We start from the raw sequence: 26794 nt of genomic DNA on the forward strand, positions 1-26794 counted from the left end.
TTACGGGCCTGAGGACCTCTTCCTCAAAAAGTCTTATCAATTTCATAGAATCTTTAAAGATTCTTTATACAAAACTGCAGTTTTTATATAAATATGAAAAAATTCTCTGCAATTTAAAAAAGAAACTAACTAATGAACACTATATGTTTTGTAAAAAAATTATTTGTCTGGCCCTCAGTTGTTCCAGGCCTTTGGACAATTGTCCTCCCTCCCCCTCCTTTGTATACGGCTATGACTACATTATACGTAAATTACATGCGTAGTTTCTTTAATTGTCATATAAAATAAAAATGTCGCCTAATTTTTCACTGAAATTCTAGTAAATTCCCCATGGAATTAACATGCGTGTACTCTATATACACCGCCAGTGGGCTAAGACCCGGTGATTTGACTTAAACTAAACTACTTTTTTATAAATTTTCTTTTTATCTGTGACCTTTCATGAGTGACATATTGTATACAACTAAGTAATGAATACCTTGATTAAACCTGGCAGTTTCTATGCTGAACAGTTTAGTTCCAACAGGTTTTCGATTAAATCAAACTGAACGTTACGTTAACATCATCAAGTTAAGTTAACTTGATGTTGAAGGACAATGTGAGTACTGAATTAGGCTTAATAAATTAAATTCAATGATTATTATAAAAATCATTAAATGCGATAATTTTTTTTCAAACAATCTAATTTTTAAAGAATAACTAATTAATGTAATTTTCGTAGAAACCATAACAGAAACTTTTAAGACACATTTTATAGACCTATTGTAATCATAAAAAAATTTACCCATTCATTTTTGTTATTGTTTGAAATTGAAAACGGAAGTTGTTATGAAGCTTGCTTAAGGAAAAAAAATAAACGCATCTGTTTAACATTGATGTTCACAGCAGGAAAAAGGACCAAAATAGAAACACAATGATTTATATTTCATTGTCACCGTAACAATTTAAGAAAAAATGGAAGAAAAAAATTGCTAAGACGGTTACGAATTTATTGCTGTCATTTGGCAACGCTTAACAAAGAGAAACATTGAAAAAATTTTTTTGAGATGAGCGTTTTTTTATATGAAAAATAATTTTTTTTAATATTTTTTTTTATTTTGATATCTCTGTTGCACTATTATAAATTCTTAAATTCACATTACATTGAGACTTTAATTACTCTCTCTTAAAAAAAAAAGAAGAAAAAACTGCAACAAAGGAAGGGATTAAAGAGAGACTTGTTCTATTTTATCTTCAAAACTGATTTAAAATTTAAAGCATTGAAAAAGTGGGTTCATGTAAACCATGTTTTAGCCATGAAGTTACAGTTGCTAAAAAAAAAAAAATTCAAAATACCAAACAGCAAACAAATTATTGGAAGAAAGTTGAGTTCGTGTAAACCTTGAATAGGCCATGAAGTTAGAATTGCTGAAAAAATATCAAACAACAGACAAATTATTGGAAGAAAGTTTAGTGCATGTAAACCTTGAGTAAGCCATGAAGTTACAATTGCTGAAAAAATATCAAAATACCAAACAGCAAACAAATTATTGGAAGAAAGTTGAGTTCATGTAAACCTTGAGTTAGCCAAGAAGTTAGAATTGCTGAAAAAAAAATATCAAAGAGCAAACAAATTATTGGAAGAAAACTTTCCAATTGAGTAACACTGAGTTTTCATTTTAATATCTTTGAAAAAAGAATTTCCTGTACTTGAGGTTTTTTCAGTTTTTGACACTAGGTTTGTTTGAAATCACTTTATATTTTTAAATTTTAAATTACTAATGGAGGTAAAAATAATTTGCGATGAAAAGTTTCTAGCATAGTATAAATTTCTTAAGGCGCTGAGCTGTTACTGACAATACCTAGCGTCCTATTCCTGTTGGCGGATTGTCTAGTAAGTAAAAGTTGATCGGTGCATGATGCTGATCACATTGTCGCTATCATGGTTGGTCACAAAACTATGGTCACTCGACCTCCTTGATCCCATTGTCCACACCGGACATAACTTTTTTTGCTTTAAAGCTGGCTTGAAATGTTATGGATAAAACGTCGGAGGTTTGACCCTGACAAGAATATTTTCTACTTTTTCATACCAATGAAATTTTCAAATTTATATCATTTGCTATCTTATAATGTTTGTCATCCGCTTATATTGTTGCTTATTATTTAAAATAGAAACATCCTCTTTAATGGTTTGTGTAAGAATTTAAAAATTGTGTCTAACTTATTTACGTGAAGGTGATTTGATCCACTAAGAATAAGAACTTATCAAAACCTATACTGCAATATCTGAGAATCTTAAACAATGTCACAGGCAATAGTTATTTCTGAAGGAATATCTGATAATTATTAACTGATAAAAAATAACCAATATGAACTTAAACTGCTACAGAAATTTCGTTTAACTCATTAAACAAAACTTTCAGAATACAATTTCATACTTCGCATTTTTGCTCGTTACTTGCTCTTCGTTATGGTTACTGAAGTTTTTTTATTACCTTTGAATTCGATTTCTTTTTTAACTACGGTATTTGTTAGAACCCTTAATTTGATACGATTTGTCAAAATTCGCTTAACCGTTTTTGAATGAAATTTAAAAAAATAAGAACCACCAGATTCTACCAGAAGTTTTTGATGTTTTTCTTACATACGCTTTTTAAGTAATTCCTATTAATTTTATACTCTCAGACAAAACCCGAAATGCAGCTCAAATTTAAGCAATACTTAACCCTTTACCGTCCAGAAGTATTTAAAGTTTATTTCTGACCTTATATAATTCTAATAGTCATTTATAATAATTAATTATAATAATTAATTATAATTAATTATAATAATTAATTATAATAATTAATTATATTAATTAATTATAATAACTAATTATGATAATTAATTACAATAATTAATTATAATATTTATAATAATTCTACTAATAAATCATAATAATCACAATAATAAATTCTAAATAATCACAAAAATATATTAACTATCTCTAATAAAAAATTCTAATTACTAATCACAATATAATAATTAATCATATATATAATGATGAATTAAAATGAATTATCGTAAATAATTATGATTAATTATAAGAATTCATAATAACTATATATTTCATAATAACCAATTATAATTATTTATAATTAATATGTTAATATTATTAATATAATTTATAATATTATAATAAACTACATTGGTTAATCAATATGATTACAGTGAATAAGAATAATTAATTGAATATATGAAAACCATAAGTGTGATGCAACACGCTCCAAATTTTATAAGAGAGTCTAAAAAGTCATTAGGAATCTTTTTATCTGATATGATATTTGGCATTCGTATCTCTCAAACATACTTCCAATTTATGACCGATATGTTCAAAGGGGTGATATAAAGCAACTATCATTCTTATTTTATAAACAGATGATCCATTTTTTTGGTATACGAATATTAAATTTTCACCTCCGTAGCCTTGTAATTTACCCTAATCTAACCCAATCCAGAAGATAAGGATAATCCAGGCTAAAGTGTTAGGACAAACTAACCTTCGTGGAGGTTTTTTTGATGGAACTAACCCACATTTGCCCTAGAAGAAGAGAAAAAACGCGAATACCTTCCAAGATTAGCTCTACAGCTAGGTAATTTTTACCTATGATTTGTATACCACTGAGGATATGTTTTACGTCAGCATTGTGCTGTTGCGAGCAGAATTCGTATTACAAGCCACCGATGGGATTCGAGCCTGAGTCACCTCACTGGGAGGCGAGGGCTCTATTACTGAGTCTTGGTTCTTATATCGTGGCTCATCGACTCCACGCTGAGAAGCAACTACAAGAGAAACTAAAAAAAAATTACTTGATAAGTATTACTTGAGTTGTTCGAAATGTTGCCCACTGACTGTATTTACTATACAAATTTGATGCTCACATTTCGTATGTGTCTTAACCCCTTAACGATCGGTTAATTTTCAAGAAAACGGTCATAAAAGTGCCTATTTTTTTGGCTTTTGTATTTGTATTACGTATTTGATTAGTGCCGCAACTAGTTTAAAATAAACTAACTATCTAAAATATTCTGGTACTACCATCTGGTGTGTAAAATAAGAAATAAAATGTTTTTCGGGCAAAGGAAATGAATTGGTTTTATTCTTATTTTTGCGTTACTACTGAACACTCCAGCCCGTCAGTATCACGGGAGCGAGAAATAGAGGGCGAAACCTCCCCCCGTCATTTTCACGGGAGCGAGAACAATTAAACAAAAAACAAAAAAATTATGCATAATATTTTTGTTTGTTCTAATAAATCTTCTCTGAGAAAGTTGAAAAAAGAACAAAACAATAATGCAAAAGATATCAAAAATTAATCCATAATATCATACTTTGCGTTATACGGTTCCATAATACGGTTTAAATTTAATATAAGTTTAATAAGATGTTAAATCATATTCCATTTTATGTAAAATCATAGTATGTGTTATCATGGGGATAATATTGTTCATCTTACTTCCATAATAAGTTGCAGCGAGGTAGCTTGATGTAGTGGCCCAACACACTACTAAATTTAGACCTGGAATTTCTTTGCCCGCTAATCATTAAGGGACTTTTCATCTGCTAAGATATTTAGTTGTGTCCTATTTTTTCTTAACATATTTGATACTGATATTTTACTCGCGTCGTAAACAGAAAACTAATGAATCAAATGAAATATTTCAGTTCTAATTGAAAAAGTTTTTTTATGAATAAACGGTCTTGCTTGAGATATGTGAAGAATTAAGGACCAATTAACTCAGTAAAACAAAGTGCCTTTGTTAGCCTCGTAACTGGTTTTAAAAATGTTTAATTAGTTTGGCGAAATATGTAATAATTTATGTAATTCAAGATTTATATTTATAGAATGAACCACAGACATAAACACGCTTTAAGTACTATTTTAAGAGTTTCAATTTCTAAAAAAAATGCAACAAAGCACCATTCATTAACATGTTTTAATTCATATATTAAATGTATTTTTATAACAACTAATTGAACATTAACACGAAAGGTATTGAATATTTTACTTTTCGTATGATTTGTCGAAAAGTTTCTGAATCAATTTATTTATTTTTTCGTGTCATCAACTAATAAAAGAAATTTTTTATTTAAAAAATTATTTTCGATTTACCCTTAATGTCTTTTGATAACTTTCCAGAAGTACCGTAACTTAACAAATAGTTAATGTCCAATTCCGCATCAGACATAGTTTATAATTCCGAATATTTGTCGTCAAACTCTTTAAGTTTTTTTCTACACACATTATTTGGGTGTTTTAAGTACAAAACAAATTTTAAACTACACATACATAAGGTTTAAAATAATTTATTGCAATTTAATATAATTTTATAAAATTATAAATTACTTTTCTTTTTATTTATATTATTTATAATTTTTTTTACTAAACTATTCTAATTAGTTAAAACTTCATAATTTTAAAATTGAGATCTTACCTTAAAGAATTATCCGTCCTCTAGAACAAAAAAATAGCTAAAATATTATTATTTTTTAAATTATAAGCTTTTTTAAAAATCATTAATTTGATGAGATGTCTTCACCTAGATGAAAATCATGAAAATAAATGAATAATTCTCAATTTTCGCACATTTTTATGAGCAAACACTAGACTGCGTAAGAATAACTTTTCAACTATATATTAAAAAATTAAATCATAAATGCTTTTTAATTTTACAAGAATTATGACTACAATATATATTGGTATAGTGGGCGCTAACTAAAAACTGGCAAAATTTAACAGTAATTGTTGCAAACTCACATCAGTAATAAAAAGAGCATATTCTTTGGTAAAAAAAATTGTTTCATGCAATGACAGAGTCTACTTTAAAAAAAAAACAGTCTAATGTCTTAAATATTTAATGAGTTGTTTAAATAATACTGAATCGGGTTGATGATACGAAAGTTATGAAAGTATATTTAAATACATACTGTATACAATTTTATTTCAATTTTTAAGCTTTTAATTTAAGTGTTTGTATTTTTTGTTTATTTATTATTACCAATTTAGAAAGTACGTTATATATAGTTCGTTCACCTGGAATTGGCACTTGGCTCCGCCTTCATCACGTGGTATCCGACGATACTATTTCGCTACTTTTGGGAGAAGGATGTGAACAATCCTGAACAGGGTTGCTATTTGGCGATCGTATGACAAAAATATTTATTTCGCAATCTTTATGTTACATTCAGTATTTCATAAATTTAATGTATATTTATTTTTTGAGTTTGAATAGTTAGTCATTTTTGAGACATTTTGCTACAATATACTTAACGAGCTAAAGTAACGAAAGGTGTAATAGCAGATGTTAAAACAAAGTAAGTGACTATAAAAATAATTCACTGTTTGCGTTTGGCGTGCATTAAGGGTTGCCTCAATTTCAAACGCGGCGACGTTTCTCCTCGTACTCCCGCGCTGAAATGAACTCTTCGTCGGAGGAGGTGGAGCCAAGTGCCAACTCCTGATGAACAAACTATATTTATTTGACGATTTAATAAACAAATGGTTGTTAATTTTTTTTAAACCAGGAAACAGAAAAGACAGTAACAATGCAAAGTATCTAGAAGAGCTGTATTTTGTTTACCTACTTGAAACTTATGGAAGCCAATTCAGAAACTAAGAGTAAATCTGATGAAATGGAGCAAGGAGTCAGTCGCACACAATCCCAAGATCCACTGGATTCATCTTCTACCAGCTCTCTATCTGTGTTTATAGATCACAATGAAATTCACAATGAATTACCGCGAACACCTGAAATAGTCACCGATTCACCTAAGGAAGACTATGCTGATAGGTAATCATCCTCTAATAAAATAGCTGTAATTTAGCCTACGCCAAAAAAAACAGTTGTGTTGGTAAACAGTGCGCGATTCAGTATAATTCGTCTATAGAAAGAACTCCCCTCGCCACAAAGTTTAAGATTCTCTGTCACTAGGGAAACAAGAGATAGTACATTTTAGCAAAGAGATAGCAAAGAGGAGATTTACTCTCTGTCCTGATTTTTTTTGTCTTACTGACCCGGTCCGAAACCTATCAAAGATATTTACCTAACAACCCAACTTGAAATACTTAAGCCTCGTAACCATAGTCACAATCATTTATCCTGACAAATGGCGAGTCCATAGATAGACTATAAAGCGATTACAAACCTGAAAATGAGGGTCAGTGTGAAAAAAAAATGGAATTTTCTCAATAACGTTTGATTGGGCGGGATAACCTGGTTGGTAGGGCACTGGGCCCATGTCCAAGAGCTCGTGGGTTCGATCCCCACCAGCCGAAGACTCCCCGTGTAGTGAATGGTGACTGATGCACGTTAAACCTGTCGAGTCGCAAAGTCCTCCTTTTTCCAATAACAAAACAATACTTCTGGGGGTACTGATCCAGGAGTTCCCTTGTCTTCTGGATTGGTTCAAAATTACAAGGCTGCGAGGTTGAACATTAGTAGTCGTAAACCCAAAATTGGGTCGGATGTTCAACGACGAATATAAAAAAAATAACGTTTGATTTTAGTGATCTGATTTTCTTAGTCTCAATCATAATGATTTAAAGTGGCGCCTTCAAATATGCTAATTAATAAGTGCAAATGATAATTAAAGTTAAGAAAACGGACACGAAAACGTATTTTATATGAATAAACATATCTTTTTTTCGACGTATTTAGATATCTGATCCTCAAATTATAAGGGGGAAATCAGTGACCACGGAAATGTCTCAAGAGTGGGGGGCTCTCTCTCTCTTCATATATACAAAAAGGACAAAAAGAAAAAAAAACACGAAGAAAACAAAGAAATACAATAAGTTTTATTTATTGCGCATAAGCTGAACTCATAAAATAAGTTCAAAATGAAGAGAAAACGTGGAAAAAATTACAGAAGATTGAAAAAAAGGGGGAAAAAGAAAAATAATAATAAAAATAAAAATAATAAGAAAAAGGAAAAAAAATCAGAAGAAATAGGAAAATAATTAATAAAAATCCGGAAAATAAAAGGTATAATCTTTTCATCCTCAAAAAGGAGTGCTTTCTAATATATTGATACAAATTAGAAGCGGAATACAGAATTAGAAGCACTGTGTCCCTTCATTTATGAAATGTAAGGGGGCTGAGGCCCTCTCTTTCCCCCTGGTTCCGCGGTAAGTGGGGAGGGTAGATTTATGAAATAGTTTGGCCTGGAGAGCAGTTGAAAGTTTGAACACCTTAATGTTAATTCGACTTTTTGCACATTTCGCTATGTCAGGAGAAATTTTTGTACCCAATTATAAAATTCAGTGATCTAAGTATAATTCCAAAATATATTTATAATGCAATGTAAGAAATGTTTCGTTTCTATTATTAATCTAAAAAAATATTTTTTAAATAATTGTAGGTAAATATTATTTTATTAATAATATTTGAAATAATTTTGTATAGTTAGGAATACAAATTTTTACTTCATTTTAAAAAATGCAATTTTATACTGTAAAATATAAAATTTGAATTATAAGTCTGTCTAACAAATTTTAAGTTATCAAATTTTTAAAAAGTTGTGTGCTTAAAATTTGATTTCTCAGGAACTATTCGACCGATTTCTCTCATATTTTACATTTTATATATAAATTACATTCTTTAAAATGATAAAAATTTGTATAACTTACAATTTAAATTTATTTTAACGATTATTAAATAAAATAATAAGATATAATCAATAATCATTGAAAAAAACATTTTGTGCATTCAATTATTGTGTATTATGAAGAAAATTATGAAATAATATCTTAGTGTTTTTGCAAAAAGCTGAAAAGGAGAATGCTAATTCTTTACTTTTTAAACATACGGCAAAAAAAAGCAGAACGCATATAACTTACCAACATATAACTTATGGTAATTCAATGGTTTCTTAAAAAGTGATGAGCATAACGCTTTTGAAAAAAATTGCACATTTGAACTGTTTTCAGCTTTTTTTTCAAGCAACACGAAAATTGAATTCTTTTCTCTTTTTTAGATCAAATAAAGACATGGCTTTTAAAAACTCTTATATACTTTCATTAAGTTTGAAAATCCTGGACTTCAGTTTTGAAAATGTGTTTATAATTTCGACTTGAGAAATTTTTCATCGTTTTTAAATCCATGCTAAATTTATTTAAGTAAATTTGTGAATGCTTTCTAAGACAATGTACCTAGTCGCAATGCATTATTATACTTACAGGGCTTCCATGGACGAGGCTTTGAAGTCGGAAAAAGCATTCATTGAATACGTTATGTCCTTTCCCACTAAAGAGTCGTGGGAGCATCACAGGTCGATTGATTCGATGTCGACTAAAAGCAAAAGTCCGACAGCTTGCGGTACGACTACAAAAGTGGGTCTAGATCATTTGGATAACTTGTGCAAGCTCATGGAACAGCTCAGTGAACTCCGAGATACTAACTATAAGCTACATAGGAGGGTACAATACCTGGAAGACCTGAAGTCATTACACGACATGCATAAAGAGGTAAGTTCGAACGAAGTTAAGTTCAAGAACATCTCAGGCTAAACTTATGCCATTAACTAGATGATATAGAAACTTCATTCGCTTCAAAAAATATGGAGATGGTGAAAAAATTGGTGCGTTTTGAGTGCTCAAAAATGGGCGTATTTTTTCAAGACTAGCCAGATTTGAACGATGAAGACAAAGAGATGGAAAACGTGAAGTTGCCTACAAAAAATGGAAAATAAAGGTTAAAAGAAATAAAAAATCAAAGCAAAATCGCGTTAGCTGAGGGAGAAAATGAAAAATAAATGACGGTGAAAACTAACTAGAAAAACTGAAGTAGCCGAGAAACGCGAAATGGGGGAAAATGCATTTTTAATCGCATATTTTTGAACACTCGAAACCTGTCAACTTTTATTACCATCTTCACGTTTTTTTTCTAAGCTAATATAGTATTAAGCATGCCTTTCCGCTTCAGTTTCTTGAGATTATTCATTGAAAATGGCACATGTTTAAAATGTCAAAGTTAAAATTTGAAGGGAACTACAACTTCTACCTAATATTCTATATTATACGCATAGTATACCACGAGCCGTGATGGCTCAGGGGATAAAGTGTTCGCCTTCCAATGAGTAGAACCGGGTTCGAATCCCAGCAATGGCTGGTCGATACGAATTTCGCATCCGGTTAGCACCGACCTCTGTGCTGACGTAAAATATCCTCAGTGGTAGACGGATCATGAGTTAGAGTCCCCTTGCCGTCAAGCTAACCATGGGAGGTTTCCATGGTTTTCCTCTCCATGTAACGCAATGCAGGTTAGTTCCATCAAAAGTCCTCCAAGATGGCAAATTTCTCCCAATACTTGATCCAGGAGTTCCCTTGCCTTCTGGATTGGGTTCAAAATTACAGGGTCGGTTATTTAGCGACGGTTAAAAAATATAAAATTAAATATGTCACTAGTTGATTCTTTGCTGCTTTGTGAGAAGTTGGGAGAACTGTATTAAGATCACCATACTTTTGACAGCTGTATTAAGTTTCGGGTCGTGAATGCTCTTGTGTTGCCATTAGCAGTCGAATGTATGCATGCCGACATTGTGTGTGATCGAGACAATGCGAGGAGGTGGATAATGTCACAGTCACGAGTAGCAAGTTAACTGTCCAAAGTGGACAGTCCATCGAAGTTGACGTGTTCAAATCGAAGAGGGAGTTTTTGTCGAGGTAGGCGTGTTCACCTCAGGTCCGATGGTCACCAATCTGGGGGGCGAGTGGATATCGACCATGTCAACCTACCCCATGTTAAGGTACCCTAACATAAAATCGAGTTAACACGTCTTATATACTAGTGAATTGGAATCGGAGTTTTGTAGTGGTAGACACACTACACATAGCATACCACAATATCTACACAGTAGACAGTAATATCTACGTAGCATACCATAATATCTACCTAGTTCAGAATAGGTACATTGCTCTCGTTCTACATTTTGTAATCATACTCTTAGCTCAGATCATCACGCACGTCGTACAATATTAAGTGTTCTTGTACTTTCCTTAAAATTGATTTTGCCATTTCGAAAATTAACTTTTGTGTAATGTTTGGAACATGAGAGTGTTTTAAATAATATGTTGAACTGAAATTAAACTTTAAGAAGAGTTACAGCATTCGAAACGAATGGGATAGAATTAAAAATAGGATACATGATTTGGTTTGAAATTTTTTTTTCCTTTGGTATTATAATTTTTAAAATGTGACCAAAATAATTGAACTTCTCAATCACTTTTACGAAAATTCGAATCTTAATTACTTTTACGAATTTCAGATCGAAAATAAGGGTTTTTAAAGTAGAATTTTTGATCGACTAGAGCACCCTGAAGTTTCGTCTGTAACTGATTTCAAAACATAAAAAAACATATTTTTCGTAATTCTCTAAAAATGAATATATTCAACTCCGTTCTGTAAAACTCATAATGTATTCTAAAATATTTGAAATGTTGAAAGCGTTTTACTATATTTTAATAAATTACTATTAATATTTTAGATTACAGAAAGTGGACAAACGTGTTCAGATTTCGTTAAACCATCCAAATCCGGCCCTTACGAGTTGCAGAAAAGCGCCACTGAAACCCATGTTGGCAAGAAGGAAGAAACCGCATTTTCACACCGAAGTCCATCTAAGTATTTAAGTCGTCGAAGTAGACATCAGAACCCCGTAGTAGGTGTGAGAAGAGAACGGAGTAAATCCGTTGGACATGAAGATTTAGGAGAAGATACTAAATCAAAAAGAATCTTTCCAAAGTGGTCCAAAGTGAAAGAAGCCTTTGGATGGGAGAGGTATTTATTTTAATAAGTTTCGTTTATCTGTAAACTGAGAAGTTCTGCCATTTGAAAGAGACGTTCTTATTCAGTGTTTTAACACGTAACCGAAATCTATGAAATTGCAATTATTATTAATTGTTCGAATTTGAACTTTCAAATAAACAATGAGAATCATGACTAAAAATCTTAACGTTGGACAAAACTTCATCGAATATTTTGGGGAAATGAATCCAAACATGTTATGTATATTAAAGTTCCTTAAATGCTCTTTAGTTTATTTGAAAAAAAAATCTTTTTGTCCTACATTAAAATATAAAATTGCCGTTATTTTTTCGAAAACCCGTCAATGTTAATAAACACCATATTTTTATGAATGATTTTATTCTAGAAAAAAATCTAATCACCCGTCATTAATGGTTTTATCTTACTAATGGGGTAAGAATGGGTACACATATTAAGTTTATGGCAAACTTCGTAATACTAGAATTTTAGAGAAAAAACAGAAGTTTTTATTGAATATAAAATTTAGGAATATTATGCTAGTGAAGTAGTTATCTCCCCCCCCCCCCACGCTGCACTGCAGCTTTTGTTGGCTCAGCATAGACAAACATCAAGAGAGGAGGGAGAGCTTGTTGTTCTCGGATTTTCCCCGGGAGCAGAGGTTATCTAAACTAAACAGGACGGAGCAATTTTTAGACTAAAATCTTATTGTTTGTTTGTGCATGAATCGTTAGTAAACATATTATAAGCTGGACAAAAATTAATTTTTATAACTGTAATGACCAATAAATAAGGATAGTTAATAAACAAAAACGTAGTAAAACAAACTTCTCTACCAAGCGTCAGGAATTTGTCAACAACGACGCACCAATATGATAAGCTCCTTCTTCTTGACTAATAAAGTGTAATTCAGATCTTGTCGCAAGAAAACAGATGTAACTTTGACACAATTGAGGTATCCGGTCTCGCCCTACAACCCGGTCTTACTCCATTCTCCCTTATGTGAAATTATCCGGTATTTACCTGTTAATATACTTTTTTTTAGGTTAATGATTACTTTAACATCTTGATGTTGACTACTAAAATATGTGCAATTTCGAATCAATGTTAATCATCAGCAAAGATCAATTTTATTTTAAAACCATTTCAGTTTAAAAAAATCCTCAAAATTGACAAATCATCCGTACAATCATATTGTGTTAAAAGTTTGAACCAACTTTAAAATCTTGTGTTACCCATCTTTCCTGTACTTGAACCAACTTTAAAATCTTGTGTTACCCATCTTTCTTGTACTTGAACCAATTTTAAAATCTTGTGTTACCCATCTTTCCTGTACTTGAACCAACTTTAAAATCTTGTGTTAAACATCTTTCCTATACTTGAACCAATTTTAAAATCCCGTGTTGAACTATTTTTAAATTCATGCGTGGAACATCACATGACAGTAATAAAACTATTATTTAAATGGATGGCAGAAATTAATTTCTATTTCACATCTTGCATGGCATTTTTTCAATGCTTATTTACAGTGAAAGAAAAGATTCAGGGAAGACTAAAGAAGATCGCCATCTTCTTCAAGCGCCAAGAAGACGCTCTGACGAGGCAAGGCAAATTCTTCGCCATCCTGGTAGTCCAACATGGTACCACGACATTGCATCAATACATTCCTCACTAGAAGATATTCATGATGATTTTGATGACAGTAAGAAATCGATTAACCCCATAAAACTTTTATATCGTGTTATAAATTATTAATTATTGGGTTGTTCGGTAAATAATTATTTTTTTAATGAAAATTAAAGACCATTTTCTTACATTTTATTTTATTGCCGTCGTGGAATAGCGAATTTTGGGTTTACGACTACTATGTTCATATCCGTAGCCTTGTAATTTTGAACCCAACACAGAAGTCAAGAAAACTCCTTGATCAGGTATCGAAAGAAATTTGCTGTCTCTTAAAACTTTTTAAAGGAACTAACCCGCATTTACGTTACACGGTGAGGAAAACCTCTCACGGTTAGCCTGACGGCAAGGGGGTCCAACCCATGTTTCGTCTACCACTGAGGGGATTTCATGTCAGCACTGTGGTCGGTGCAAGCCGGATGCGAAACTCGCATCAACCAGTCATCACAGGGATTCGAACCCGGTTCACTTCATTGGATTTATCCCCTGGTCATTTTCTTATAGTGAAGAAATATTTTATTGAATCTTATACTGTCCCTTCTGGACAAATGCCTTTTGTCATCTTTCTGGCAGTAGTTCATTCCACGTGCTTAAAATTCTCGTTATTGAAACTGATCCAGATGATATTTTCCCTCTTTATTTTAAGTAAAGTTCTTTCGGTCAAAAAAAAGAGACCAGAACAGCGTTACAGACAACCCATTTTGTTTCCCCTGTGATGATGCGCTTCAAAAAATACATAGGTCTCTTGTCATTTGAGAAGCAAATCACAGGTGTCGACGCGACGGCACAATTTTCTTTTCGTAGAAACATTCGGAACCCATATGTCGAACTTTGAGATTAAACCTTAAGCTTTTCAAATTATTGTTAACTGTCAAATTCGGTAAATCTAATGTTTCAGGGATTTCGCGAGTTGTTATTCGCCGATTTGCATTAATTAATATCTTTATGCTGTCTTCATCAGCTTAAACGGGAGCGTTACACATTTGTGCATCTCAATTGCAATCTTGCCGGATCGAAATGTTGCAAACTAATTTTGGCTTTGGTGTACTGTTTATACATCTTCTCCATACGCATCGGATAATTTTTTTTCTTGCTTGAACAGAATTTTTATCTTTTCAAAAGTAAAAAGTAAAATAAACCCAAAAACTCTCAATTTCGATATTTGAAAAGGCATCAACCAAAACTACTGCGCAGAATCAATCGAATTTTTTCGCAAATAAGCCTTTCAAAATATGTAACGATTACGCATCTTAAGTATGAAGTTTGTAGTGAAACAATATAATTAAGTCCTCTGTTAAGAAGATGCGAAATTGCTTTCTGAACAACCCAATAGAATGCAAGCGAATTGTTAATTTAAATTTGCTATTTTCCATAGACAGATGGAAAAGAGCATCCGTAGCGTCAGACAAATATATCACCCTCGACATCCCATCAGATGGACTGAGAAGACAAAAATCTACGCCTAGTCCTGGAAGTGATAAAAGTCATTCTAACGCAGGTACGTGAAACCCCAGAATTTTAAATAACTTTTCTTTCATATCATGTCTTCATTAAAGGTAGTGATGTGTTGCTGGAGTGGAAGAAAATTTTCCGGAGACAGAAAAATGTACTTGACATCGACTCTAATTAGTTAAAAATTAGGTCTTGGAAGTCATAAGCGGAAAATTTTTTTTTAGTTCTTATAAAAAGTACTTAGTATGGAAAAGTATTTAAAATTATGGGTACAAAAATGGTATTCGAATGAATATGACAAATATGTAAGTCATAATTTATCACAAATTGAGTTATCACATTTAAACGTTTTTAAGCTCTTGTTTAGTCAAATTATTGGAGAAAAAAAAACGCAGAATAGTATTGAAAAATCCAAAATTAATAAATGAACTATTTGCTTGAAGCGGGGAAATTTACATGATTTCTATTCCAATGAATTAAAAAGTAATATGTTATGACTTTAGAAGCGAAAGGAAAAAAATTGCGATGTTATGAAACTTATTTAGCCGAGTACTTATTATCACGAGAACAAAAATATTATTGGAATAAATTATATAACTATTAAAATTATAACTTATCACAAACTTAATCTAAAGAAGTTTAACGGTTTTTAACTCATGTTTCTTATATTGGGGCAGCAGAAAAAGTTTGAAAAATATGTACTTAATAAATGTATTATTAATAAAATATGTTTTAATTCATAAATTTCAGAAACAGATTAATGTAGTTAAGTTGCAAATTTAATTAAAAAACATCCAAATGAAATGAGTGCATACTTTATAAGAGTTTCCTAGATCATAAATATTCACTTAAGAATCTTATAAGATGCATAGTGCAAAAGTGCGTTATGGTTTTGTACGATTTTAATGTTTGGTGCAAAAATATTTTTTGAAATTTAATTCTTCAACTCTAATGTTATAATATGAAATGTAATTTTAAATAAATTCTATTCTCTAATTGTACATAAAAAATTACATATTTTGAAATTGACATTTACTTCATAATACTTCCTGAGGCCAGTGAAAATCTTAACAGAGTACAAGTCAGAGACGAGTTATCAAATTCTATGTTGCAGTCAAAGTTACTTCATTTTTGAAAAGTTCTAAAAACGCTCTTAAAGTATGTTTAATTATTAATCAATAAATAAATGAAATCTTATATGCTTATTTCTTTAAAAGATTGCTAAATATACCTTCAAATAGAATATTTTTAAATTTAAAAATGCTTATAACATCAATTTTGTCATTGTGACAACCTGCTGCCCAGTTTGTGAAGAGTCATTAACATTTTCATTTATTTTACGATAATAGTTCAAGGGACCAAAATGTGTAAAAAAGTTTTAAAAAATTCAATTTCAGTTAATGGAATAGTTTTGTTTAAGGTTCCTATTTATTTTTATTGTATCAAATCAAATAAGTTTTTATTCTTAGAGCATATTTATTGGAATTGGTAGTGATGGACAGTAAAATTATCTCCATTCAGAGAGAAACTAATTACAAAATTATTATGCCACTAACTTTTTCCTGATTTAGGACCAACATGATGGGTTTATATGAGACATTTTAAATTTAAGTTCCTATAAAACCATAAAAGCTCCGAAATAAGTTTGTTTGCGAAATTCTACTTTCCTGTTTACAGAAAAAATGCTTTGCTTCATGTCTGACACATACAGATGTTTTGAATACACATTTTCTACTCATGTAATATCGATTAATTTAATTTAGAAATGAAAATCAAGTGTGCCACGATTGAAAGAGACAGTTATCGTTCTCAAGACCTATCCAAATTCGACAAGGATGATGGGAAGAGGGGAAAAGGTCCTTGGGGACGAGTCAAAACCATCATAGAAAAACGTCGAGATAGCCTCAAAAGACGGTCACTACGACGAGATTATTCACTGGCAGACTTTGAACCATCATCGAATAAAGGACCTCTGTCTTTTTCGGAAGCAATAGATTTAAAGAACTACAATGAGTTTGTAGAATCCTCCATTAGACAAAGTGTGACAGAAGATGCTATTAAGAAAAAAAGGAATAAGCCTGGTCCCATTATTTTTGACCAAGAAGTAGACTACGTTTGTCCAAGAACGCCAAGTTCTTCGCCAACATTCCACAGGAAATCAACATGGACTAAAATGAAAAAAGCTCTGAAGGGAAAAAAGGATGATGATAGAGACCTCATGTCGCTGTCTACGCCTGCAAGTCCAGATAGCCAACATGATGGGAATTTCACATTTGACGAAATTGACGGTATGGAACCTTTTATTTTATAGATTAATTAAAACTATTTTTTATTCTCTAAAATAGTATATACTATATATGCATATTTTTAAAGTTAAATAGTCTTTTGAACACTTTTGTGGTAACAATTCAAGTTTATATCAAAAACTATGAAGCTCGGAAAATAATGAATTTTATTGTATATTTTCAGAAATGACCTAGCAATTAACGGATAATGATTTAAAGTTGGCAGCAAGAAATGACTATACTCAACTCATATAATGAACTGAGTAACTCATATAATGTATGCATTGCTTCTGCTTTCCTATTCTAGGTCGTGAGGAGACAAGAAAAGTGGGGGGAGGGAGAGGTGTGGCCTCCAAGACCCGGTTAGACAAAAGAGCACGCTTAGCCAAGCTCGCCTCTTGAAGGCCTAAAGACCTTCAAGCTTAAACAAAAGAGCACGCCTAGCTTTGATAGGCTAAATTGTATGGATAGTTAACCTTGTAAGAATAGAATTGTATGGAAAGTAACCTTGTTTTCTTCTTAAAATGTCCAGTTACTACTTACGATTTATTTTTATGCCTATTTACGAAAAAGCACTTTAGCAAATATTAATACACTTGCAATGTTTACTATATAACGTGTTGTATCATTTTAACTTAGGCTTAATTCGTCGAATTTTATCAGAAAACGAATATGGACAACTCCACGAGCATGCTATGATGCTACCAAATTGCGATATTTTACGCAAATATAGCCAAATAGGGGATAATACTCAGAACATGTAAAACCATACGCTTTATTTAAGTTGTGATATTAGTTTTCCTAAATTTATTTAAGGCTTACTACCTCTTAGAATTTATAAATTGCAAAAAACTTTTATGAATGGTAAAATGATGCGTAAATTGAAACACAAGTTGCAAAAATAACAAGCTTCGTAAAAGTAACATTAGATGGGTTGGGGATACAGCGTAAGATTTTTAAATTTTTAGGAAGCTTGCCATTGTTTAAATTCAGTTACCCATTCATTCTATAATAAGTGTTATCTATACTAGAATGAATGGTAAATATTTGAAACCTGCCTAGCAGCTTTTGTAGCCTTTATATATATATACCTTTGATTCTGAGCAATATTTTATTATTTTACAGAAATGACTAACGATGCTGACCACGATAGACCGGAAATGAATAGAGTTGGCAGCGAAGGTTACGTGCATCAACTATCCCCTGTATCTCCATCTTCAGATCTTATGCTTCAGCTTCAGCAGAACCTCAGCGAAGATTTCCACAAGAAAATTCAGGAATGGGAAAGAATGCGGAGCGTCGGGGCCTTGTCCTGCTCACCCCAATTCGATCACAAACAGTCCTCAGACGCCGCGAGAAACCGCAAGAAATCCGAACGGGACGACAGCAAAAACATTAAACCGAAAATCAAAGATCTTGCGTGGCTGGAGAAAGAGCTGCAGAAAATCGAAAAGGAAAAACAGAGACTGTCTAAAGAAAGGCAGAAATACGAAGAGAGGGCCCTGAGACTGGAAAAACTGAGAGAAACGGTACTCACAGCAAACAATTCGAATAAGAGAGAAGTCCTTGTCAAAACCGCAGCTGGGGAATTCAGATTCGAGGGTATATCAGATGCTTTTACAAAGAAATTATATGAATGGGAAACCAAACGAGGACTAGGGCCAGAACTATCGACAATCGCATTGTTGGACTCTAGCCATTTGGTGGCGCAGCCATCAATGACACAAAAGAATGGCCATTTGCAAAGAGTGCTGTCGAGATCTGAGTCCAGTATTGCCGACATGGGACAACCATCTCACAATTCCTCTAATTCTTTGCCTTCTGTGAAATTGGCTGATGGATTGGAAATTGATAGGGCAAATCATTCATCCAGAGCTAATTCTGAACCAGACTTGTCTACTTTGGTTGCTCTGAAAAATGGTGCAAGCATTTCGCTAAGTAATTCCGTAAGTTTTTTTTAATATCTATGTTTTATAATTGCACAAATTGTGTTATGGAATATTTAAAATGAATAAGGACTTTTAAATGAATAGGAATAAAGCTTCTCACACCACATCTCAACTTTAAGGGAACAACAGGGCCGGGATAGCCTGGTCGGCTGGGTGCTGGACTCACGTTCATGAGAATGGGAGCCAAGAACGGCCTCACCGGCCAAAAACGGCCCGTGTAGTAAATGGTGACTGGTGTACGTTAAATTTCTCCTGGCACAAAGTCCTCTATGTTCCCACAACAGATTATACCTCTGGGGGCATGGTAGGCCTTGGCCCACAGAGGGCCAAAGCTTACTGTGCCCATCTCAGTTTTCTTGACCTTGGACTCTGGGGTGCAGAAGCAGATGTTCCGGTTAAGTGGTCAGCCGAACGCGAAACCCCCAGTGTTTAGTTCCCAAACATGCTTGGTGCTCATTTATCGACCCACTGAAGGGATGAAAAGCTGAGTCAACCTTGTCCGGTCCGAGGATCGAACCTAGGACTTGTGGCACGGGAGCGCGAAGCGCTACCATTCTGCCACCAGGCGTCCTTAACATAACTAATTCATATCACTTTTTAGCAGGCTTGTATAATTTTTATTTAAAATTAGGCAGTGATAAATAAAATAAGGCAAAGAATTATTAGTCCTATCTTATTAGTCCTATCTATCCCTAAGAATTATTAGTCCTATCTTATTAGTCCTATCTATCCCTAAGAATTATTAGTCCTATCTATTATAAGAATTATTAGTCCTATCTATCCCTAATTGGTTATAAAATAGTTCGAATACAACTTTTTTTTTCGTTCTGAAAATGCAGCTTACTTGGTTCTTACACTAAGTTTTTCAATTAATATTGCTAAAAAGTTTCAGTTTTCTTTATTTAATATTTTTTGCTGCCCCTTTTCAGTGACTTTATGTTATTGAAGTAAGCAAAATTCTTTTTTTGTTGTTCATCCCATTAGAATAAAGATAAAATGTATTAAGCATGACTTAGCATGATGCTATTGCACGCGGCCAACTCATGATAATAAAAATTCACCACGAGCAACTAATTTTCTCCGGTAATTATCCCTTTCGAGGGGACATAAGACAAATACTTTCAAAGTATCGGCATTAAAACTGCTTTGTATTGGAGAAGTTTTAATGATCACCAAATATTTTTTTTTTTAATGGCGGGCACTTGGAGCTACTGTCCATTGGCCACAGAAAGTGCCAGAACTGCTTATTCTCTTTTCGTTACCCAGTGGGCACCTGTGGCGAAGCCACGGCGGTGGAACAGCGTCGCCCACGTCACACTACCACAACCCGCTTATAGGGCGGGTCACATTCACACACAAAGGAGAAAAGGACATAGAACACAGATAGAGAGAGAGAAACATCCATGCCTTGCCCGGGATTCGAACCCAGAACCTTTCTGATGCAAGGACAGTTCCCTGCCCCCTACACAGACTGGTCGGCTGATCACCAAATATATCAATACAAAATTTTATACCTAAATTAGTATATTTCGTACTTTTCGCATTCGTTTTCGTTTTTCAATAACTTTTAAAATATTTATGTTATTTGCCTGCTGTAAAAGCCCAGATAATTCTTCAAGGCATGAGGGCATATATTGTTTGAAATTATAGCTTTGCTTCAAGTGTGAGGCACTTAAATTGTGTTTTTTTTTTAAATTTTGCTGGTGAAAGTGCTTCTAAACACCATGTTAACTAGTTTCACTTTCTGAAATAAGAACAAAACTTCGTAAAAAGTTTTGTGAAAAAATACAGAGATTAAAATATTGTTGTAAGAGAGCATGTATTTGTGAAAAAAAACCGACGTCAACCTTGTAAAAGTATGCAATATTTATTTATTTATATTTTTTAAGGTTATACTTACTAGTGAATTAGTTTAGTACAGTACAATTCTAAGTCAGGTAGAATTCGATTGTGGTACATAAATTTTAGTTTTGCTTCACGATATCTTGAAGATCCAGCTGAAGATAAAATATTTAATGCAGCATTTGCAAGGATGTTAAATATATGAGAAATGGATGGAAAGATTGTGTAAAAACACACATATTTAGATACGTGGATACACATGCATACGTAGATAAAATAGTAATTAGCACTATAAAAGCAGATAGCATTTATTTATAAAAAAAAATTTCCAATGCCCACCTGGAGAATGAACTTTCTTCATACAGGAATCTGACGGGCAGATTTGTTGGCCACTCTTTCAGGGGCAGCATATTAGGTGGGTCAGCGTTGCTCCCAAAGCAAGGACAGAGAGTACAGAAAATGAAAGATCATTCATAGCTTGGCCCGGGATTCGAAACCAGAACCTTTTTGATGCAAGGCTAATTCCCTGACCCCTACACAGGCCGTTCGGCGATATTGATTAAAATGCAAATTTTAACTTTGTATTAAAACGATGCTAAATCAAGAGAAATTGTCACATACATGATTTTTGTTTCTGCATTCAGATACGGTGTCACGAGGTTCCAGCTGATGACGAAGCCGCGAATACAGCTGAGAAAAGTGATCCAGATAATGACACAGAGAAGAAAAGAAAGGAGTCCGAAACGTATTACAGTCTTTTGGAAGAGAATGTCATCCTGCTGGAGCAATTGAAAGATAAAGAGGAAATCTGCAGGAGGTTGGAAAAAGAATTGGAGATACTGGACGAAAAAGTGGATGTCATGAATACCCATCACATCCAAGAAACAGGTAATCTGTGAGTTTATTCGAAACAAAATATTTCATTTTTTTTAGTTGATTTAGCAGCAATTGAAACATTTTCGTTTACTATTAAATCGAACTAAAGTTACACAAATAAAATATTGATGATGATCTTGGATTGATAATTTTTAATGATCCTTAAGAAAATTCTGGTTCCTCGGGCCGGGCAAGGTTGATTCAGCCTTTCATCTCTTCAGTGGGTCGATAAATAAGTACCAAGCATGCTTGGGAACTAAACACTGGGGGTTTCGCGTTCGGCTGACCACCTAACCGGAACATTTGCTCCTGCACCCCAGAGCCCAAAGGTCAAGAAAACTGAGATGGGCACAGTAGGCCTTGGCCCTCTATGGGCTGTCGCGCCGCTGAGTTTAGTTTAGTACTCCCACCGATATTTCAATAATGCGAGTCGTGAGGCGAACCGGGTTCGAATCACAGTCGATACGAATTCCGCATCCGGCTTGCACCAACCACAGTGCTGACATGAAATATCCTCAGTGGTAGACGGATTTTGGATGGGTTAGAGTCCCCATGTCATCAGACTAACCGTGGGAGGTTTTCGTAGTCTTCCTCTCCATGTAACGCAAATACGGGTTAGTTCCATCAAAAAGTCCTCCACGAAGGGAAATAAATTTCTCCCAATACTCGATCCAGGAGTTCCCTTGTCTTCTGGATTGGGTTCAAGATTACAAGGTGATGGAGTTGAACAATGTAGTCGTAAACCTATAAAATTAGGTCGGCTGTTCAGCGACAGTTAAAAAACAATTATGCGAGTCTCTGATAGTCACAAGAATAATATCTTGCTACGTTTGTTTCCATGGTTTCATTTCATGTCTGTTTATTTGTGTCCGTTGCTTCGTTCCTGTTTCTCATATCGCCACTTTACCCGATCAAGTTTGAATCTTTGCCGAGTAAAGAGGGGAGTATAACGTAAAATCTTTGCTCAAGTTCGTTGAAATTTTGAAAAGAAAAAAAAATGGAAAACTTATTTCTTAGTGATTCAAATAGCAGTGAATGAGAAAGCTTTTACGAGGCTCACAATAATTTTCTCAATAAAACATTTTTGCATTACTTTTATAACAATTCAATAGTTTTGTTACTTTGTCTGAAATATCTTATTAAAAATACATACGAATATCGTTCGCAAATAGTCAAATAAGCATCACCGGGTGACGCGGCCCGATCAGAAACATTGCTGTCACCCGAATATGGGTGACGTGGCAGTCAAAGTGTTAAATCAGACTGTAGATGATAGTAGTAACCACGCTTCATAACTGCTCAATCCCGTATGGATTTTCCGGGTTCTGAAACCACCACCTATGTAACATTATTTTCAAAATCGTTAACGAGGAAAATGGTATAAAATGTAACACAAAATTTAAATATGAAGCAAATCTTTTTGAATTGGTTTTAAGGCACTGTATACTTTGTTTGAGGTCACTTGAATGGTTACTAATTAATCCTCCTCAAATAAAAAAATAGGGTGAAACATTTGTTTTGAATAGCAACCAGAACAATAGATTATAGCTCTTGAAATGTTTTGGCATTGCGATGGAGAAAGTGTGCTCTCTATCAGTCCTGGCTCCCTGCAAGCCAATACTTTTATTTTTACAGTTTAACTCATTTTGATCTTCAAATTTTTCCCAGGGTCTCGTTTTGTACAATTTCAATTAGTTTTCTGATTTAATTCTAGAAAGTGAAAAAATGCAGTGAGTCTAATTAATGAGAATGCTCACTCATCAATGCTAAATGAAGCAGATTTGAATGAAGTTACATATCGGGTGCTTTAAAAATGTATGTTAAATTAAACAGTTTGGAATGAAGTTACAAATCGGGTGCTTCAAAAATGTATGTTAAATGAAGCAGTTTTGAATGAAATCACAAATCGGGTGCTTCAGAAATGTCTGATGATTTAAGTAAAATTTAAAAAAAGGCAGGAACTAAATATCATACCATTATCAGCATTATATGTTTCCTAGCTTTATAAATTTCAATTAACTGTTAAAAATATATTTAATTTTTATTTCCATTTTCAAAATATATGGCAGCTAATTGCTCAATGTAAACATGCAACGAATTTATTATTAACTGTCTCACATAACCGCATATCAAAATCTGTTTTTAATCTTCCTTTAACTTAGCTGCTCTTCAACTTTATGCATTCCGTTGCAACTCTGTTTTAATTTTTTAATGTATTTTGGAATTTTTTCTCTTTCGGTAAATTATTTAAGTAACCAATTCGTTTTCATTGTTGGGTTGGCACGCTTGGCTTGAGTTTAGGAAAAACTTATTTTTGATAAATAATGAATCTGTTCCTATTATTAAGGCACAATACCTCATAAAATAGAGAAGGTCTCAGCACGGGTTACCATAAACAAGAAATGCGATTCTTTAGTTGTCCTAACGTAATGACATCTTTCGAATTTCCGCCACTGCACAGCTTAGTAGCTCGAACTTAGTGACGTCGTTCTCATTTTTCCTCCACTGCGCAATTTATGTTCGTTACGTCGGACTACTAAATTGATCTGTAAATACCCATTTTCTGAAATAATGAATAAAATTAAAGATCAACTTTGGATTGAATTAACTGTGAAAACATTAATCGAAATATAAGATACTTTTAAAATTAAATATTTTTTTCCATGAACATGTTAAGTGTTGGTTTATTGAACTTTTAAATATCAACTTATTGTTAAACAACAAGTTGTTAAAAATGTTAAGATGCTTGGAAAATGTCTTTTTTTCATTGATAACAGCCTTATTTAAATATTTGCTAAAGGGATGAGTTTTTTTATTGCTTTTCATGTTTACAATTGATAGTACTAAGGTATTGGAAATCAGTGAAATTTCTTAAGATTTTTGAAATTTTTATTGAGCTCGTTTTTCTACAAACTTTTTTCTTCATTTAATGCAGCGTTTCTCAACCTTTCAGTATTCGCGGCCCAGTTTTCAATCATAATTTTCATCGCGCCCCCCACTTGCAGTAAAATATATGCAACAATAATGTATATTGAGTATTTTTAATTCTGTCTTTAAATTATTTTTAACTAACTACCAAAACAAAAGTAAAGTAAAAATCAGCAGCAATTGAGATTGTAGAAACTATGTTTGGAGTTAATTTTTCAAAACAATTACAGTCCATACCTCTTTCAAATGATACTGTTGCTCGTCGAATTGGTGATACAGCTGAAAATGTAGTGTCAGCTTTTCTCGATGTTGCGTGACAAAATGTTTTCAATAAACTTTGAAGCAAGAGATATTAATAAAGATGCTCATTTCATTGCCTATGTTTGATTTTGTGATAATATGTCAGTAGTAGAACTACTTTTCTGCAAATCAATAGAACTCAAAACAACAGCGCTAGCATTATTTGCTATTTTAAATGATGTTATGAATGATGCAAACACAGAATGCAAAAATTGCATCGGAATATGCACTGGAATATGCATCGGAATATGCTTGTTCAATATCCGGAAGGTTCGAAAGTATACAAGCACTAGTAAAACAAAAATCGCCTCAATGCGTCTGGACACATTGCATGATCCACAGAGAAGCTTTGGGCTCGAAAGAAATACGTCCTGGTTTAAATATTGTATTAACTGCGGTTGTAACCATTTCAAATTATATAAAAATGAGAACCCTGAGATCGAGAATCTTTTCTGCTCTTTGTAATGACATGGGTTCAGTACATACAGAGTTACTATTTAAATGTGAGGCAAGATGTTTATCACGTGAGAAATTTTTGCGACGTGCTCATGAATTAAGAGAAGAAATCGTCATTTTCTTAGAAGATAACAGACCGGAAACCGGGAATTTACACTATTGTTTAGTTGTGATGAATATGAGATACTTGGTCGTCAAATTTGGGATATTAAATAATTTGAATCTTAAACTCCAAGGAGCAAATACACATATGTTGGATACGAGTGATGAAGTTAATGCTTTTTGTAGAAAATTAGAATTGTGGGGCAGAAATGTAAAGCAAAAAAACCTAACAATGCTTGCAAATGTGGATAATTGTACTAAAACTTATAAGGCTGAAGAAGAATATATGAAAGTTACGTTTGTAACCGTTGAAAATCATTTAGCCATGCTGGCAAAGAATTTTAAAAAGTATTTTCCTGCTCATGACAAACTGCTAGCAAGTTACGAGTGGGTTAGGAATCCATTTCATAAGACTCCCGAAGGACTCTCAATTGATGAGGAAGAAAACTTCATAGACTTCACGACAAGTGGCGAAACTGAAATACAATTTAGTAATAAATCACTATTTGAATTTTGGCAGGAGGAGGATTTTTCTGCACTGAAACAAAGGGCATTTCGCATTCTATTACCGTTTTCAATATCCTACTTTTGTGAAACTGGATTTTCTGCTGTGGCTTCTTTGAAGACAAAATATAGATCACGGCTAAATATAGAAACAGGACTGACAGTGGCTATTTCTAATATTAAGCCTCACCTCAAAAAACTTTGCTCTGCAGGACAGACCCAAGGAAGTCTCTAAAAATTATGATTTTTTTTAAAAAATTTAGTATGTTTGATTAAGTAAGGTGGGTAAGCCAAAGATGGCCAGTGCTCCTAACGTAGCCCCCCCCCAAAGTAAAATGAAATTTATTTTGAATCATAAGATATCCCTTCTGCATTGTAAATCTTGTATCTGAGGTGCACGAGGCTGAATTGGAAGATATTTCCTTGAATGGCCTCCATTGTATGAAGTGATTTAATTATTTGCAGTTGTCGTTCTAATTTCCAGGTGAGAAAGAATTCTTAGAACTTTGAGTTATAATATGTTTTCTGAAAGTTTATTTCTTTTTCTTTAACCACATTACTTTAATTCGAATTAATCTATCAGATTAATAGTTTTATGTCGTGCAAATGGTAAGAGAGACCTTATGTATGTTC

The 26794-nt window shown here is 33.0% G+C and overlaps 1 protein-coding gene across 1 annotated transcript in view; it reads left to right on the forward strand.

The window, feature by feature from the left end:
* Positions 1-26794, forward strand: part of LOC107453200 (uncharacterized) — a 76047-nt gene that overhangs the window by 32761 nt on the left and 16492 nt on the right. The window contains exons 3-10 of the mRNA XM_016069926.4: positions 6548-6813; positions 9203-9488; positions 11507-11799; positions 13314-13486; positions 14843-14965; positions 16683-17207; positions 18330-19150; positions 21640-21883. Coding sequence (XP_015925412.1) covers positions 6617-6813; positions 9203-9488; positions 11507-11799; positions 13314-13486; positions 14843-14965; positions 16683-17207; positions 18330-19150; positions 21640-21883 — 2662 coding nt within the window. The 5' untranslated portion in view covers positions 6548-6616. The remainder of the gene's footprint in view (positions 1-6547; positions 6814-9202; positions 9489-11506; positions 11800-13313; positions 13487-14842; positions 14966-16682; positions 17208-18329; positions 19151-21639; positions 21884-26794) is intronic.

This window comes from Parasteatoda tepidariorum, chromosome 9, assembly GCF_982258835.1.
Source record: "Parasteatoda tepidariorum strain Cologne lab strain chromosome 9, Ptep-v5.0, whole genome shotgun sequence".
NCBI classification, from domain to species: domain Eukaryota; kingdom Metazoa; phylum Arthropoda; class Arachnida; order Araneae; family Theridiidae; genus Parasteatoda; species Parasteatoda tepidariorum.